This window comes from Microcaecilia unicolor, chromosome 5 (assembly GCF_901765095.1).
Source record: "Microcaecilia unicolor chromosome 5, aMicUni1.1, whole genome shotgun sequence".
NCBI lineage: Eukaryota > Metazoa > Chordata > Amphibia > Gymnophiona > Siphonopidae > Microcaecilia > Microcaecilia unicolor.
The window spans coordinates 216,957,893-216,977,029 of NC_044035.1; the positions used below are offsets into that span (position 1 = coordinate 216,957,893).

At 43.4% G+C, this 19,137-nt stretch overlaps 1 protein-coding gene across 1 annotated transcript in view; it reads left to right on the forward strand.

Moving 5' to 3' along the window:
* Window positions 1–19,137, forward strand: part of PWP2 (PWP2 small subunit processome component) — a 308,991-nt gene that overhangs the window by 181,001 nt on the left and 108,853 nt on the right. The window contains exon 15 of the mRNA XM_030203767.1: window positions 1,299–1,446. Coding sequence (XP_030059627.1) covers window positions 1,299–1,446 — 148 coding nt within the window. The remainder of the gene's footprint in view (window positions 1–1,298; window positions 1,447–19,137) is intronic.

Consider the following 19,137-nt stretch of genomic DNA (forward strand, 5'->3'; position numbering starts at 1 on the left):
ATATATACCCTAGAAGAAAAAACGGACAGCAGAGTTACATGATACAGATGTTTAAGTACTTGAAAGGTATTAATATAGAAACAAATCTTTTCTAGAGCAGAGGAAGTAGTAAAACTAGAGGACATGAATTGAGATTGTGGGATGGTAGACTTAGGAGTAATGTCAGGAAATTCTTTTTCATGGAGAGGGTGGGCAATGCCTGGAATACCGTCTCGAGAGAGGTGGTAGAGACAAAAATGATGACAGAATTTGAAATGGCATGGGATGAACACAGAGGATCTCTAAATGTAAATGACTATATGTGTGTGGTGTGTTGAGTGGTGCTTAGATGGCGACTCCAGCTGTGAAGGCCAGTGCTGGGCAGACATTTATAATCTGTGTTCTGTATGTGGCAATCTGATTTAGGATGGGCTGGAAAGAGCTTCGACAGCAACTTCAGTAGTTGGAACGTGAGGACAGTGCTGGGCAGACTTTTACCGTCTGTATCCCGCAAATGACAAGACAGATGTGGATAGGCTGGAGTGGGCTTGGTTGGCAACTCCAGTAGTTGGAACATAAGGACAGTGCTGTGCTAATTTCTACAGTCTATGTCCCAGAAATGCAAAAGAGAGACCATAAAAGTATTTTATATCACATTCATTGTTGGTTTAATCACGGAGTGATAATGAGTGTGAATGTTGGGCAGACTGGTTGGACTTTTAGGTCTTTATCCGCCGTCATTTACTATGTTACTATGTTACACTTTTGCTGTCTTCCTGGCGGTGGCAGCAACAGCAGTAAAAATAAACAAAATGCATGGTTCCATCCCTCTGCATGTGATGCTGATATTTCTGCTGGTCCCATCCCTCCAACACAATAAGTTTATATGAGAGGGGAGGCAAGACTGGCAGAACTATCAGCGCCACATTTATCTTTCTGTTACTTTTACTGCTACTACTACTGCTGCCTCTGCTGCTGCTAACAACCATGAACCAGGAAAGCAGAGAACCGGGGAGTAGTGGTAGTGGGAGAGAGAGGAAAGTCAAGGTTTGGCCCTACTGATTTTTGTTTTTCATTTTAGATTTTGTATATGATTTGTAATATGTTTGTTCTTTACCATGTTTTATGTATTTTATTATGTGTGTTTTTTATTCCTCACCTAGTTAATAGGCGGGGTATTAATTTTATAAATAAATTTAAATAAATAATTACTGTGCCAATGATTTGCAATCCCAAACAATGATTTTGCGACCCCATTCGACATTTCAACCCACAGTTTGGGATCTGCTGATTTACATTTTGTCTCTGCTTTCTTTTAGGTCCTTCACCTCATTATGTTATTCTGCTGATGGTCAGTCCATCCTGGTTGGTGGATCATCCAAATTTGTATGCATTTACTCCGTTGAGGAGCAGATCCTCATGAAGAAGTTTGAGATCTCCTGCAATCTCTCTTTGGATGCAATGGAGGTATATACAGTCATATATGATACCTCCCAAACTATGAGTAGAGTGTGACAGGAATTTACAATATCATCTTGATAGAACAGTGCAGTATCTTGAAACTAGCAGATTACAAGATTTTAAGTGATATGGAGGCATATTTTCAAAGCACTTAGCCTTCCAAAGTTCCATAGGTTTCTGTGGAACTTTGGAAGGCTAAGTGCTTTGAAAATAAGCCCCATGGTTTCCCGGGGGGAAGGTCTTGCCAAACAAACTTGATTAAATCATTTTGGATGAGCAGAGAGGTATATTGGGGGAGTGGGGTGCAATAGACTTGACCTATTTGGGTTTACGGATCAGCAACCTAGTCATTGTGGGAATGAAGGCTAAAATACAAATTTGGTGAAGAGTGTGCTTTGCAACAGCAGTTAAATGGTCAGTGGGATCCACAGTGATAAAGGGACCAGTGACCAGTGGCACCCACATGAATCATTGCTAAGCCCAGTCCTCTCCAGTGTCTTTATCAATGATTTTGTAAAAAGGCTAGAAGGGAAAGAATGTTGGTGGATGGTATGAAAATCTGCAAAAGTGTAGGCATGCCAGAAGTTTAAAAATTGGAGAAATGGTCTTTAATAAAAAGAAATTTTAATTTATTTATTAAGAGGATGATATTCAGAAGCAATTATGTGGTTAGCAGTGCGATCCAATTGCATAAGTGCTTTTCTAAGAAGAAGAACAAAATTCCTAGCACTTACATTGATTTTATTTTGACCATATAATTCTCTGTGCAGCCCAAGTTTAATCCAAGCCAAAATGGGGTGGTATTTGGGATAGAGCAAGCCAAAAAATGACATGGAAAGTAGTGAAAATCAGCCACTAGTTATATAGCTTAAGTGTTCAACTACAGAAATTGCAGGAACAATTTTTCAAAGATATGTTATCTGTAGAAAGTTATGCTGTTATTTTCAGCATTTAGGGTTGACCATATTGCCTGACTGAAAATCTGCATAAAATTTGATAGATTTGGCGACCAACTGAAAATTGATCTCTAGTGTATTTCTCACCTATTCATCTGGGTCCTCTAGCTGAAGTGCAATAGAAAATAATAATATGATATTTGTCTGTTTAAATAACAGTGCCGCATCATGACTATGAATTACACCAAATGAACAGACAGTGTACAGAAATGTATAACTACGTAATGTCAGCTTTAAGTAGCCCCAAAACCCAACCCAACCTTTCCCTTCCTCCCAATAAGAACATGATAGAATCGTATATTGTCTGCTTCAAGGAAAAATAAAAAAGGATACGCAACAGATAGTCATTTGAGCTAGGAAGCAATTGCCAAATTCCTAGGCAGAGATTGTTTTTTTATATCTCTTCACTGGTTTAAATAAATAAATATCCACCAGGGATCCAGCAGCCAATAATTAAAAAAAATAAAATAAACCCAGTCCCCACTATGATTTTTCTTCTCATTCTATTAGAGTAAGTTAAGCACTAGACTATGGCTCTAGGAGAAAGAGATTGTATATATTGTTCCCAGATTAAGAAGAAGTGCTTTTTGCATCCGTGGGATAAACAAGCTCTAATTTTTTCCATTAACATTTGCTGTTGCATTCTGTTGCACCAATATGTTGGAGTGTCTACAGACATCCACACATTAAGGATAGTCTCTGCCAATTAAACCTGTTTTGCGGATAAGTTGTTGGCCACCACTGCTCTGCAATGTAAACACCTGAAATCTATCTAAAAGAAATGCTGTTGCTGAAATTGGAATCCTCGGTCCCAACAGCTGTTCCAAGTAGTGAATAATCGATTTCCAAAAAATTCTTAAAGCTGCATGTTCTCAGAAGGCATGAAAATAGAATTTGTAGACAAGAGTGCATTTATTACAAAGTGGAGTTTCTGTGCCTCCCATATAGAAAATTTGTGTTTGAGGAATGTAAGCCCGGTGGTTTATCCTAAGTTGACAGTCACATAATTCTGCATTAGCTACTATATCTGGAATTCTTGAAACTAATTTGATAAGATCCAAAGAATTAAGTGCTCGATGTAGGTCTGCACATCTGCGAGATATCCACATTTTTTGGAGGTGATATTTCTAGAAGTCTATGAAATTCAGATACAGACAGAAATTCTAATGGTCCTCGCCAAGAATGTCCTAAATTTATGACCATGTTTGGGTTGCAGAGCATCTACATCTAATGTAATTACATAGTGTCACAATTGATAAGCAAAAACATCCCCTAAGTGAGTCAACATTCCTCTTCCTATCTCTTCTAAAGGTAACAAGTGGCCATTTGCCTGTAGCACGTTCTACTACTACTGTAAATCATTTCTATAGCGCTACCAGTCGTACGCAGCGCTTCACAATTGAACATGAAGAAAAGACAGTCCCTGCTCAAAAGAGCTTACAGTCTAAATCAGGACAGACAGACAGGACTGATAAGGATAAGGGTAAGACTGACAGATGGACATATAGGGAAAGGGACTATTGAAGAGAGGAAGACAAGATAAAGGTTACGAGCAAGTGACAAGTTAGGAGTCAAAAGCAGCATCAAACAGGTAGGCCTTTAGCCCGGATTTGAAGGCGGCCAGGGATGGAGCTATTCGTAACGGCTGAGGAAGCCCATTCCAGGCATAAGGTGCAGTGAGACAAAAGGAACGGAGTCTGGAGTTAGCAATGGAGGAGAAGGGTGCAATTAGGAGAGATTTGCCTAGTGAACAGAGTTCCTGGGAGGGATATTCCTTTTAAAGTCATGATATTCCTTTTAGAGGCCGACCAAAACTGAATCTGTGGCCTGGTTTCAACCATAGCCAACAGAAAATATGTCCTCCCCCCCCCCCCCCCCCCCCCTCTGCAGACCCTCTGTGGGCCTACCTTCACCGGGGCCTTTATAAGGTAGACCTGGAGAGGGCCTATGGTGGGGGGGGGGGGGTGAGTTAGGCCTGGGGAAGGCCTATGGGAGAGGAGGGGAATGTGTTTTATGTCAGGTGGGGTGAGGATTCTGACCTCAGGAGGGCAGGGCTACAAGTTTGGGTTTCCACTGAAAATGCACAGGCATTTTCAGCCAAAACCTGAACCCCAGATTTCAGCTCAGTTTCAGTGCCAAATCTGAAACCAAAATTCGGTCGGCCTCTAATTTATTTCTTTCCCCAGTCTCAGAAAATCTTGTTGTCGTTGTCAGGAGTAAACAGAGCATTGCCCCATATTGGTAAAAGATCTAATATTTTATTATTTAAATTTTGCTCACACCTTTTTCAGTAGTAGCTCAAGGTGAGTTACATTCAGGTACACTGGCTATTTCTCTGTCCCAGGGGGGCTCACAATCTAAGTTTGTACCTGAGGCAATGGAGGGTTAAGTGACTTGCCCAAGATCAGAAGGAGCAGCAGTGGGATTTAAACCGGCAACCTCTGGATTTCAAGACCGGTGCTCTAACCACTAGGCCACTCCTCCTCTCCTAGATTTTAGAATCTATACCCCAGTATCAAGTCATATCTTGCCAAAGAGCCCGCAAAGGGCATAATAAGACACTCTGACAAAGAGATTTTGGTATCATCTTCAGAGGTGCTTGCAATAAAAAATTAATATGCCACAGGTCAAAATAATCTCTCTCGATCTGCACTGAAGTAAATTTTCATCTCTCTAGTAACCAGTCCCCCAGATGGCGACACCAACAGACTTGGTTTATTCAGATCAAGCAAACCTAATTCTCCCATATTTCAAGAACCAAAGTAATATTTTCAAGGAGGGGCCTAGGTTTTTTGCCACCCCAACAAAATTTATATAGTAGCTGATAAAAAGGTTTTGCATCGTTTTTCAACAGTTTAAGACAGTACATAAATAATGCCACACTGGGAAAAGACCAAGGGTCCATCGAGCCCAGCATCCTGTCCACGACAGCGGCCAATCCAGGCCAAGGGCACCTGGCAAGCTTCCTAAACGTACAAACATTCTATACATGTTATTCCCGGAATTGTGGATTTTTCCCAAGTCCATTTAGTAGCAGTTTATGGACTTGTCCTTTAGGAAACTGTCTAACCCAGTGATGGCGAACCTTTCAGAGACCGAGTGCCCAAACAGCAACCCAAAATCTAATTACTCATTGCGAAGTGCCGGTACTCATTATGGGCGGGGTCACCACATATGACTCCACCCCTATGATAGCCACACCCCCTTACACCAGCCATGGCGCATATAAGCAGACATCATTGAAAATATTATACTAGTATAGGAGAAAAAAATAACATGATTTTCTTTCATTATAAATCATTTCTGTAAGTTATTACAGCTCCAGTATACCCAGTGCAAAATAAGACAGCAGATGTAAATTCTCAAATTGGACATATTCCAAACACTAAAATGAAAATAAAATGATTTTTTTCTACCTTTGTTGTCTGGTGATTTTCTATCCATATTGGTCCTAGTCGCTGATTCTGCTGCTCTCTATCTGTTCTCTTAACTCCGTTTCCAGGGCTTCCTTTCCATTTATTTCTTTACTTTCCTCCTTTCTTCTTCATTTCTTGCCCTCCATCCATGTCCAGCAACCCTCCTCTCCCCTCCAGCCACCCTCCTCTCTCCCCTGCCCTCCCAGCGACAGGCCTCCCTCCCACCCAGGACCAAGTCTCCCTCCCTCCCACCCAGCACTCCCATCCAAGCACCAGGCCTGCCACCCACCCAGCACCAGGCCTGCCACCCAACACCAGGCCTCCCTCCCTCCCACCCAAGCACCAGGCCATGCACCCACCCAGCACTCCCACCCAAGCACCAGGGCACCCAAGCCTCCCTCCCACCCACCCAAGCACCAGGCAGGACACACACCCACCCAAGCACCAGGCAGCCCTCCGCCCTCCCTTCCTCCCTCCCACCCAAGCACCAGGCAGGCCTCCCTCCCTTCCACCCAGCACTCTCACCCAAGCACCAGGCTGCACTCCCTCCCACCCACCTGGCTCAATCATTCCTTCCTCCCTCCCTCCCACCCGGCGTCAAGCATTCCTCCCTCTCTCCCACCCGGCACCAGCCCGCCATCCCTCCCTCCCTCCGAACCGGAAGAAATTTAAAAGTCTTCCCTCGTCTGAGTAGGCGGCGTCAGCATCAGCAGTAGCAGCGAAAAGCGTGCTGCTGGTTTGGCGCGTTTTCAGCCTTCCGTCTCTCAAGCTCTCTGGTCCCGCCCTAACAGGAAATGAGGGCGGGACCAGAGAGCTTGAGAGACGGAAGGCTGAAGATGCGCCGAACCAGCAGCACGCTTTTCACTGCTGATGCTGACGCCGCCTACTCGGACAAGGGAAGACTTTTTTAAATTTCTTCCGGTTCGGAGGGAGGGATGGAGGGCGGGCTGGTGCTGGGAGGGAGGGAGGGAGGAACGCTTGACGCCGGGTGGGAGGGAGGGAGGAAGGAATGATTGACGCCGGGTGGGTGGGAGGGCTGAAAGTCTCGGGTGAGGCGACCGGCGGCGCGCGTGCCAGCAGAGAGGGCTCCACGTGCCCTCTCTGGCATGCGTGCCATAGATTCGCCATCACTGGTCTAACCCCTTTTTAAACTCTGCCAAGCTAACCGTCTTCACCACGTTCTCCGGCAACGAATTCCAGAGTTTAATTACGCGTTGGGTGAAGAAAACTTTTCTCCGATTTGTTTTAAATTTACTACACTGTAGTTTCATCGCATGCCCCCTAGTCCTAGTATTTTTGGAAAGCGTGAACAGACGCTTCACATCCACCTGTTCCACTCCACTCATCATTTTATATACCTCTATCATGTCTCCCCTCAGCCGTCTCTTCTCCAAGCTGAAAAGCCCTAGCCTCCTTAGTCTTTCTTCATAGGGAAGTTGTCCCATCCCCGCTATCATTTTAGTCGCCCTTCGCCGCACCTTTTCCAATTCCACTATGGGGCTCATTTTCAAAGCACTTAGCCTTCCATAATTCCATAGGTTTCTATGGAACTTTGGAAGGCTAATTGCTTTGAAAATATGCCTCTATATCTTTCTTGAGATGCAGCGACCAGAATTGAACACAATACTCAAGGTGCGGTCGCACCATGGAGCGATATAACTGCATTATAACATCCTCACACCTGTTTTCCATACCTTTCCTAATACCCAACATTCTATTCGCTTTCCGAGCCGCAGCAGCACACTGAGCAGAAAGTTTTTCAGCGTATTATCGACGACTACACCCAGATCCATTTCTTGGTCCGTAACTCCTAACGTGGAACCTTGCATGACGTAGCTATAATTAGGGTTCTTTTTTCCCCACATGCATCACCTTGCACTTGCTCACATTAAACGTCATCTGCCATTTAGCCACCCAGGCTCGTAAGGTCATAAGTACATAAGTACATAAGTAGTGCCATACTGGGAAAGACCAAAGGTCCATCTAGCCCAGCATCCTGTCACCGACAGTGGCCAATCCAGGTCAAGGGCACCTGGCACGCTCCCCAAACGTAAAAACATTCCAGACAAGTTATACCTAAAAATGCGGAATTTTTCCAAGTCCATTTAATAGCGGTCTATGGACTTGTGCTTTAGGAATCTATCTAACCCCTTTTTAAACTCTGTCAAGCTAACCGCCCGTACCACGTTCTCCGGCAACGAATTCCAGAGTCTAATTACACGTTGGGTGAAGAAAAATTTTCTCCGATTCGTTTTAAATTTACCACACTGTAGCTTCAACTCATGCCCTCTAGTCCTAGTATTTTTGGTTAGCGTGAACAGTCGCTTCACATCCACCCGATCCATTCCACTCATTATTTTATACACTTCTATCATATCTCCCCTCAGCCGTCTCTTCTCCAAGCTGAAAAGCCCTAGCCTTCTCAGCCTCTCTTCATAGGAAAGTCGTCCCATCCCCACTATCATTTTCGTCGCCCTTCGCTGTACCTTTTCCAATTCTACTATATCTTTTTTGAGATACGGAGACCAGTACTGAACACAATACTCCAGGTGCGGTCGCACCATGGAGCGATACAACGGCATTATAACATCCGCACACCTGGACTCCATACCCTTCCTAATAACACCCAACATTCTATTCGCTTTCCTAGCCGCAGCAGCACACTGAGCAGAAGGTTTCAGCGTATCATCGACGACGACACCCAGATCCCTTTCTTGATCCGTAACTCCTAACGCGGAACCTTGCAAGACGTAGCTATAATTCGGGTTCCTCTTACCCACCCTTCTGTAATTTTTCACAATCCTGTCGCGATTTAACAACTTTGAATAACTTTGTGTCATCAGCAAATTTAATTACCTCGCTAGTTACTCCCATCTCTAAATCATTTATAAATATATTAAAAAGCAGCGGTCCTAGCACAGACCCCTGAGGAACCCCACTAACTACCCTTCTCCATTGTGAATACTGCCCATTTAACCCCACTCTCTGTTTCCTATCCTTCAACCAGTTTTTAATCCACAATAGGACTTTTCCTCCTATCCCATGACCCTCCAATTTCCTCTGTAGCCTTTCATGAGGTACCTTGTCAAACGCCTTTTGAAAATCCAGATACACAATATCAACCGGCTCCCCTTTGTCCACATGTTTGTTTACTCCTTCAAAGAATTGAAATAAATTGGTCAGGCAAGATTTCCCCACACAAAAGCCGTGCTGACTCGTTCTCAGTAATCCATGTCCTCGGATGTGCTCTGTAATTTTGTTTTTAATAATATCCTCTACCATTTTCTCCGGCACCGACATCAGACTCACCGGTCTATAATTTCCTGGATTTCACCTGGAGCCTTTTTTAAAAATGGGCGTTACATTGGCCACCCTCCAATCTTCCGGTACCACGCTCGATTTTAAGGATAAATTGCATATCACTAGCAGTAGCTCCGCAAGCACATTTTTCAGTTCTATCACTACTCTAGTATGAATGCCATCCAGTCCAGGAGATTTGCTACTCTTCAGTTTGCTGAACTGCCCCATTACGTCCTCCAGGTTTACCGTGAAGTCAGTAAGTTTCTCTGACTCGTCCGCTTGAAATATCATTTCCGACACCGGATTGTAAGCTCTTTGAGCAGGGACTGTCTTTCTTCTATGTTTGTGCAGCGCTGCATACGCCTTGTAGTGCTATAGAAATGCTACATAGTAGTAGTAGTAGTAGTATCCTACCCAAATCTTCGGAGAAGACCAAAGCAAAGAATTCATTCAATCTCTCCGCTACGTGTTTGTCTTCCTTGTGTTTCCCAAGTCCTGTCCTGAAGTACCCCTTGCCAGTCAGGTTTTCAGGATATCCACAATGAATATGCATGGACTTGATTTGCATACACTGCCTCCATTATATGCAAATCTCTGTTATTCATATTCATTGTGGATGTCCTAAAAACCTGACTGGCAAGGATTACTCCAGGACTGGACTTGGGAAACATTGATTTAAGAGGTAGCATAGCTCCTTTTACTTACCTCTCCTTCTGGAGTGTACTGTATATGTTTAGATCTTTAAATTTGTACCCATATATTTTATGATGAGATCATGGACCGTTTTATATCTTTAAAGGTGCTATCTCAACAAAAGGCATCTGTGAAGAGAAAAGTTTTCATGTCAGCCTTAAACTTTCTAAGGACATCTATAGTGTTAAATGTTCTAGTAACATGTTCCAGAGTTCAGGGCCCTATACTGAGAAGATGGAGCATCGAATGTTATCATAAACTAGTTCTCTGAAAGTAGGGACTATTAGACTGTTTTGTCGAGGACCTAAGTGTACTTGAAGGGGTATAGGGTGTCGAGAGCTATGAATCAATCCCAATCCTGGCCCCCCTCACCAACTATTATCCCAACTCTACAGATCTCACCGCGACCTCTCTAACCTCATCTCTAATTCTCTACTCCCCTCCTCTTCTCTGCCCTTCTCTTGCGCCCTATGGAATGCCCGCTCTATCTGTAACAAACTCGCCTATATCCAGGACCTCTTTATCTCGCGTCACCTCCATCTGCTCGCCCTAACAGAAACCTGGCTCTGCCCTGATGACTCTGCTTCAGTCGCAGCCCTGTGCCATGGCGGTTATCTATTTTCACATACTCCTCGCCGTGGGGGCGGTGTTGGACTACTTCTCTCTCCCTCCTCCAGATTTCAACCCCTTCTTCCACCTCAATCTCACTGTTTTTCCTCCTTTGAAGTCCACTCTATCCGCCTTTTCTCTCCTCTGCCTCTTCGAATAGCGGTCATTTATCGTCCCCCTGATAAGTCCCTTTCATCCTTTCTCAGTGACTTTGACGCCTGGCTTGCCTTCTTCCATGATCCTTCCTCCCCCTCTCTCATCCTTGGTGACTTTAATATTCCTGCTAATGATCCCTCCAACTCTTATATTTCCAAGTTACTCGCTTTAACGTCCTCCTTTAATCTCCAACTATGCTCCACCTCCCCCACTCATCAAAATGGTCACTGTCTTGATCTCATCTTCTCCTCCAACTGTTCACCTTCTAGTTTCCTTGCCTCTGATCTTCCCTCCTCTGATCACCATCTTATAACTTTCACACTTAAATCTCCTCCCTCCCAGTCCCGTCCTATCTTATCTAATTTATCTAGGAATCTTCACGATATTGACCCTTCATCTCTATCCTCCCATGTTTCAAACCTCCTCTCTACTGTGGCACCATCCATGTCTGTCAACGAGGCTGTTTCTTCTTACAACAATACTCTATCCTCTGCCTTAGACACTCTTGCACCTTTGATGACCCGCTCTGTAAGGCGTACAAAACCCCAACCGTGGCTGACTTCTAATATCCGCTACCTACGTTCCTGTACCCGCTCTGCCGAAAGCCTCTGGCGGAAATCTCGGGCCCTTGCTGATTTCTTACACTTTAAGTTCATGCTGACCTCCTTCCAATCTGCTCTTTTACGTGCCAAACAGGATTATTATATCCAACTGACCAACTCTCTTGGCTCTAATCCTCGACTTCTCTTCACCACATTGAACTCTCTCCTCAAGGTGCCCCCTCCCCCAACTCCCCCTTCATTATCTCCTCAGACCCTTGCTGAATTCTTTCACAACAAGGTTCAAAAGATAAACCTTGCTTTCTCTACCTCACCACCTCTCCCTCCACTAGTCCGTTCCCCTCTCTCTCCTTCCCCTCATTCCCTTTCCTCCTTTCCTGAAGTTACTATTGAGGAAACTACACTTCTCCTTTCTTCCTCAAAATGTACCACCTGTTCCTCTGATCCCATTCCCACCCACCTTCTTTTTTTTTTTTTTTTTTTTATTTATCATTTTCACATTTTTACAAGCATTTACTACTTGAGTAGGTAATACAGTTAAGAAATTATCACATAATTAAACAAAATAAATCAGGAAAATATTACAAAACTTGTATTAGACCACCGAATTCGAGGGGCTATGAGCCGTTAACTTAGGAGAAAGAAATTTACTTCAACATATCTCAAGATTGAAATAAAGCAATAACAGATTATTAGTAACCCCCAAAAATATAATTACATTCCCAACATTCTAGTCTTAAGGCGAAACATAACGGTTTAGATTCAAGAAGCATTATAATAATTTTTTCTGAGAAATAAATTTTTAAATGTTCGGGTTCAAAGAAAACATATTTTACCCCTAAATATTTTATATTGCATTTGCAAGGATAGTTCAAGTGGAATGAGGCTCCTAAAGACAAAGTTTCAGCACGAAGTGCTAAGACGTCTTTCCTTCTACTTTGAGTTTGTTTAGTAACATCTGGGAATACCCAGATTTTCCCCCCATAAAATGGGGTTTGTAAGTTCTTCAAAGCCATCTTCCTAACAGATTCTAAATCTTGAGGAAATATAAATGAGACCCGCAAAGTTTGCCGCTCAGTTATATCAGTCAGCGACGTTTCTAGTAGTTCTGATACATTTAAATCCGGTTGTTCCAACGCTTGTATTGCTTTCTTTGTAGGGAGATAATAAATTTTATTCACTGGAGGCACATTTTCTAAGGTAAATTTTAAATTTTCTACCAAATACCTTTTAAAAATTTCTAATGGAGGGTATATAGAAGTCCGTGGAAAATTCAAGAATCGTAAATTTAGCCTCCTATTATAATTTTCAAAATGTTCCAACTTTTTATGTATCAGCATATTGTCTTGTATTAGTTTAACTGAGGTTTCCTTCAATTTAGAAGTTTCAATTGACAGATTTTGAATCTTTTCAGTTACCTCTTCTTTCATAGAGGAAAATGCAGTAGTTAATTCCTTTACATTACCTACTAACGGTTCAATCTTGCTAGTTGATTCCATCACCGTCTGTAGAGTCTCCCATATTGCCTCAAGAGTCGCCACCGGCGAGGAGACTAAAGATTTTCCTGGTCTCTGTGCCATCTGACTCTCAGCCATTGCTGTTATACAGGCCTCAGCTGTAGTGTCGAAGTGGGGGCCCAGTAGTAGCTCTCCTTTCCCGTCAACCCGGTTAGGGGCTACTCGTCCATCATCGACCTCAGCCGGTTGCGGTGGTGGTGGGCGCACCGGGGGGGACAATGAAACGTCCTGCCCCTGAAGCTCAGCCTCTCCTCGGGCAGCGGGCTCAGCAGGGCTTCCCGGCTTCGTAGCAGGGGTTCTCGCGAGGAATCCTTGGATAGAAAGCTGTGTTGGAGTCGAAGTTCGTACCGGCAGGGCTCCGGTTCTCAAAACCCCCTTCCTCTTGGTATGCGGCATCGTTAAGGAAAGAAAGGTAGGATAAATCTTTAAAGAAGAAAAATCTACCAAGAGGTGTAGGTTTAACACAGTGCTATCCGAAGGCTCACTCGCGGAATGATGTTGCTGCCGCCATCTTGCTCCGCCCCCTGTGCCCCCACCCACCTTCTTAATGCCATCTCTCCTGCTCTTATTCCTTTTATCTGTCATATTCTCAACCTCTCACTTTCCACTGCGACTGTCCCTGCTGCATTTAAACATGCTGTGGTCACACCTCTCCTTAAGAAGCCTTCACTCGACCCTACTTGTCCCTCTAATTACGACCCATCTCCCTCCTCCCTTTTCTCTCCAAATTACTTGAGCGTGCTGTTCACCGCCGCTGCCTTGATTTTTCTCTCCTCACATGCTATTCTTGACCCACTACAATCTGGTTTTCGCCCTCTCCACTCAACCGAAACTGCGCTTACTAAAGTCTCCAATGACCTATTACTGGCTAAATCCAGAGGTCAATATTCCATCCTCATTCTTCTTGATCTTTCCGCTGCTTTTGACACTGTCGATCACAGCATACTTCTCGATACCCTTTCCTCACTTGGATTCCAGGGCTCTGTCCTTTCCTGGTTCTCTTCCTACCTCTCCCTCCGCACCTTTAGCGTTCACTCTGGTGGATCCTCTTCTACTTCTATCCCTCTGCCTGTCGGCGTACCTCAGGGTTCTGTTCTTGGTCCCCTCCTCTTTTCTATCTACACTTCTTCCCTTGGTTCATTAATTTCATCCCATGGCTTTTCCTACCATCTCTATGCTGATGACTCCCAAATCTACCTTTCTACCCCTGATATCTCACCTTGCATCCAAACCAAAGTTTCAGCGTGCTTGTCTGACATTGCTGCCTGGATGTCTCAACGCCACCTGAAATTAAATATGACCAAAACCGAGCTTCTCATTTTCTCCCCCAAACCCACCTCCCCGCTCCCCCCGTTTTCTATTTCTGTTGATGGCTCTCTCATTCTCCCTGTCTCCTCAGCTCGAAACCTTGGGGTCATCTTTGACTCTTCTCTCTCCTTCTCTGCTCATATCCAGCAGATTGCCAAGACCTGTCGTTTCTTTCTTTACAACATCCGTAAAATCCGCCCCTTTCTTTCCGAGCACTCTACCAAAACCCTCATCCACACCCTTATCACCTCTCGTTTAGACTACTGCAATGTGCTTCTTGCTGGCCTCCCACTTAGTCACCTCTCCCCTCTCCAGTCGGTTCAAAACTCTGCTGCCCGTCTCATCTTCCGCCAGGGTCGCTTTACTCACACTACCCCTCTCCTCAAGACCCTTCACTGGCTCCCTATCTGTTTTCGCATCCTGTTCAAACTTCTTCTACTAACCTATAAATGTACTCACTCTGCTGCTCCCCAGTATCTCTCCACACTCGTCCTTCCCTACACCCCTTCCCGTGCACTCCGCTCCATGGATAAATCCTTCTTATCTGTTCCCTTCTCCACTACTGCCAACTCCAGACTTCGCGCCTTCTGTCTCGCTGCACCCTACGCCTGGAATAAACTTCCTGAGCCCCTACATCTTGCCCCATCCTTGGCCACCTTTAAATCTAGACAAAGCCCACCTCTTTAACATTGCTTTTGACTCATAACCACTTGTAACCACTCGCCTCCACCTACCCTCCTCTCTTCCTTCCCGTTCACATTAATTCATTTGCTTACTTTATTTATTTTTTGTCTATTAGATTGTAAGCTGTTTGAGCAGGGACTGTCTTTCTTCTATGTTTGTGCAGCGCTGCGTATGCCTTGTAGCGCTATAGAAATGCTAAATAGTAGTAGTAGTAGTAGTAGTAGTAGTAGTAGTCGAGAGCTATGAAAGAAAGCCAAGTTCCCTTGTGGTACTAATTTACTAGAAGCAGTAATTTATAGGGTTTCAGAAGAGGAGTTATAAGGTCATATTTTCTTGCTTTGTTGATAATCTTAACAGCTGTGTTTTGGACAGGCTACAAAAGATATAGGTCTTTACTGTAAGTACAAAGACTTGTGAATGTGTGTGAGTATACTGCTTGTCAGAGGGTGAAACAAAGATTGAATTGAGAGGATTAGTCTCAATTTGTAGAAAGATTGCCATATGACCTGTGATACTTGGAGTCCAAGAATTCTTGTATTGCTAGTCAATAGAACCAGGATGTCACAAAGAAGCACTGAAGAGATAAGGGAAGTCATATCACCATCCACAAGTAGCAGGGTTTTGGATTTATTAGGGTTGAGAACTAGCTTATTGTCCTGGAACCAGTCTGTAATTTTGTCAGCTTGGTGTTAATATTAGAGATCTCCTGTGGGTTAAAGGGGTCAAGGGTGCACATAATTTGAATGTCATTGGCGTATATAGAAACACTATCTGGCCATTTATCTTACTGGCCATTCCTTTTTGGACACCTTAAGATCATTTGATGCTATCTGCCCCAAATTCTACTCTTCTTTTATACACAGAAGAAATTTTATTCTAATTTCTCAACTTTTTGGCTATAGGTTTAGCTACCTGATATATCTATTCTCTTGAATTTATTGCTTAATTAATTTGTCCTGTTAATCTGTATTGTGGTGCACATCTCTGTCTTCTAACTCTGCCCCCCTCTCAAAAAAGACAAAAACAACCCCCCCCCCCCAAAAAAAAAAAAAAAAAAAACCCTTTCCTTTCCTGCCTAGTAGAGAGGGTAGGCTTTTCTAACTGCTGTCCTGTAGCATTCAAACTTCGTGGACAGGTTCTGCCAGTCCCAGGCAAAACAAAAAAAAAAAAAACAACTTAGTCTCCCAACTGGTTATAAATTTGCAATTTATGTTGATGAAACTGCTGTAATTAATGGGAATATTTAGATTTACGAAGAAAAGTTATATTCTAGTGGAAATTGATTGTGAATCATCTGAAATTGTTTGATCAGACTGTGTCATTTCTGGTCACAACTAGAGAACCTTTTTTGATACAACACTTGGCTGACTTACTGGGGTTTATAGTCCCACCCACCCCAGGGCTTTCCAGTCATATATAGACAAGTCAAAACTCATTAACTTTACTCCTCAGTCATACACAGGCAGTCTTGCAGACTGTTAATCCTATCATAGTACACCTGTTCATACACATTTCAACCAATCAAGATGACTTTTATTCTCTGTAATAATTGTGGTGCTTTAGTTTCAAGGCAAATCATCTGGAGACTTAAGTCTTGTCCTATCTGTCTTCAGCTTGCTAGTTTAAAACAGGAGCTCAGTAAACTAAAGCAGGAATTGGATGCACTTAAAGCAGCTTCTATGACAGCACAGAATCATACCAACTTCTCACCACTGCCTCAAAGGATAAAACCACCTAAGAATAGATGGTTCACGGTAGTCTCAGGCAGACTACGTTATGTGGCTCAGAAGTATCAGCCCTCGCAAGTGTTGCCCCTACAGAATTCTTTTGCTCCATTACAGCACTGTGATGTCCCTGAAAATAGAAGTGAGACGGAACAAAAAGCAATGAAGGTGGAACAAAAAGATATAAAGGTGCCCAAAGAAAAAAGACACCTACAAAGCAGTAATATTGAAACTCATACCAGGAAACTGTTGCTACTAGGGGATTCCATTATCCAAGGCATTAACTCTGAAACACAGTTCAAGGGGCCATGCAAAGTGAAGTGCCTTCCAGGTTCCTCAGCTTACTAGGAGTACTAAGCAAATAATCTCCATAATCAGAGAAAAAACTAAAACTGATGTTGTTATCCACCTGGGAACAAATGACTTGTCCAGTAATACCCCACTTGCAGTACAGAGAGCTTTTCAGCAGCTGGGGGAGGGGTTAAAACCTTTGGTTCAAACAATAGTTTTTTCTGAAGTACCTACATTTGGAAAGGAAGAGAAGATTGCGAAGTACTGAAAATTTCAATAGTTGGCTCCAAGCCTGGTGTCACCAAGAAGGATTTAGGTGCATAGGAGGATGGGGCAATACATGGAAAAGCAAAAGACTATATTGTAATGATAGGCTTCATCTCACTGTGGCAGGAAAAAAGTCCTTGGGGAGAAATGTAGACAATATATTTCTAGGCATTTAAACTAGAAGGTGGGAGTGACATATGGAGGCAGGTCACTTCAAGTGGTCACCTCCAGCTAAAGCTAAAGACAAGATGTGACAGTAGAAAAAAAAGCAACGAAAACAACAATCTTGTCAAATCACTTCTTACCAACACAGCAGGAGGTGAGACTAAACAAAAAACTGAAGAGAAAAATGCCATTGAAATGTAGATGGAAAGCGATGACCACAAATGCTGGCAGTCTAAGCAATAAAGTTCATGACCTGCATGCCCTGATGTTAGAGGCAGACTTAGACATTGTTGCAATTATGGAGACATGGCTTAATGATTCCCATGAATGGGATGCAAACGTACCAGGAAAGCGATGACCACAAATGCTGGCAGTCTAAGCAATAAAGTTCATGACCTGCATGCCCTGATGTTAGAGGCAGACTTAGACATTGTTGCAATTATGGAGACATGGCTTAATGATTCCCATGAATGGGATGCAAACGTACCAGGCTATAATCTATTTAGGAAGGATAGAGATGGTCATAAAGGTGGAGGAGTATGTGAGAAATGATACCGCAGCGACTGAAATGACAGGGGCCTGGGGAAAGGAAGAAGCGATATGGATCACCTTAAAAAGAGATGATAGAACCTTTGTCCACATGGGTGTTGTCTACAGACCTCCGACACAATCAGAGGAACTAGATAAAGATCTGATTTCAATCTGCCGGATGTAGATTGGAAGGTTCCGTCTGCAGAATCGGAAAGAAGTAGAGAGATCGTGGATGCTTTACAAAGCGGTTTGCTCAGAAAAATGGTGACGGAACCCACGATGGAGGGAGTGACGCTGGATCTGGTGCTCACAAATGGGGATAGCGTGTCAAATATCCGAGTGGGTGCCCACCTGGGCAGCAGTGACCATCAAACGGTTTGGTTTGATATTACAGCTAAAGTGGAGAGCGGCCACTCAAAACTCAAAGTTCTGGATTTCAAGCGTGCTGACTTTAGTAAAATGGGGGAATACCTGAGGAAGGAGATGATGGGCTGGGAGGAAATACGAGAAGTGGAAGGACAGTGGTCCAGGCTGAAAGAAGCTATAAATAAGATCACAAACCTTTATGTAAGGAAAGTAAATAAAAGCAAGAGAAAAAGGAAACCGATATGGTTCTCCAAGCAAGTGGCTGAGAAAATAAAGGCTAAAGAGTTGGCGTTCCAGAAATACACAAAAACTAAAGAAAAGGAACACGAGGAGGAATACAGGATGAAACTGAAAGAAGCCAAGAGAGAGATACGTCTGGCGAAAGCGCAAGCGGAAGAACAAATGGCTAGAAATGTAAGGAGGGGTGACAAAAATTTCTTCAGGTATATAAGTGAAAGGAGAATGACTAAAAAGGGAATTGTGAGACTAAAAGATACTGCGAACCGCTATGTGGATAATGATGAAGAAAAAGCAAATTTGCTAAATAGATACTTTTGTTCTGTTTTCACAGAAGAAAATCCTGGAGAAGGACTGCGATGGACTGCAAAAAGTATAAATGAGATTGAAGTGGATAGAGCATCGTTCACAGAAGAGAGTGTGTATGAACAGCTTGAAAAGCTAAAGGTGGATAAAGCCATGGGACCGGATGGGATCCACCCCAGGATATTGAGGGAGCTCAGAGAGGTTTTGACGGGTCCTCTTAAAGATTTGTTTAACATATCCTTGCAGATGGGAGAGATTCCGAAGGATTGGAGAACGGCGGAGGTGGTCCCTCTTCACAAGAGTGGTGATAGGGAAGAAGCTGGAAACTACAGGCTGGTAAGCCTCACTTTGATTATTGGAAAAATAATGGAAGCGATGCTGAAGGAAAGGATAGTGAATTTCCTGGAAGCCAATAAGTTGCAAAATCCAAGACAACATGGTTTTACCAAAGGGAAATCGTGCCAAACGAATCTCATTGAGTTCTTTGATTGGGTGACAGGAGAATTGAATCAAGGACGAGCTATGGACGTAATCTACTTAGATTTCAGCAAAGCTTTTGACATGGTTCCCCACAGGAGGCTCTTAAATAAACTGGAAGGGCTGAAGATAGG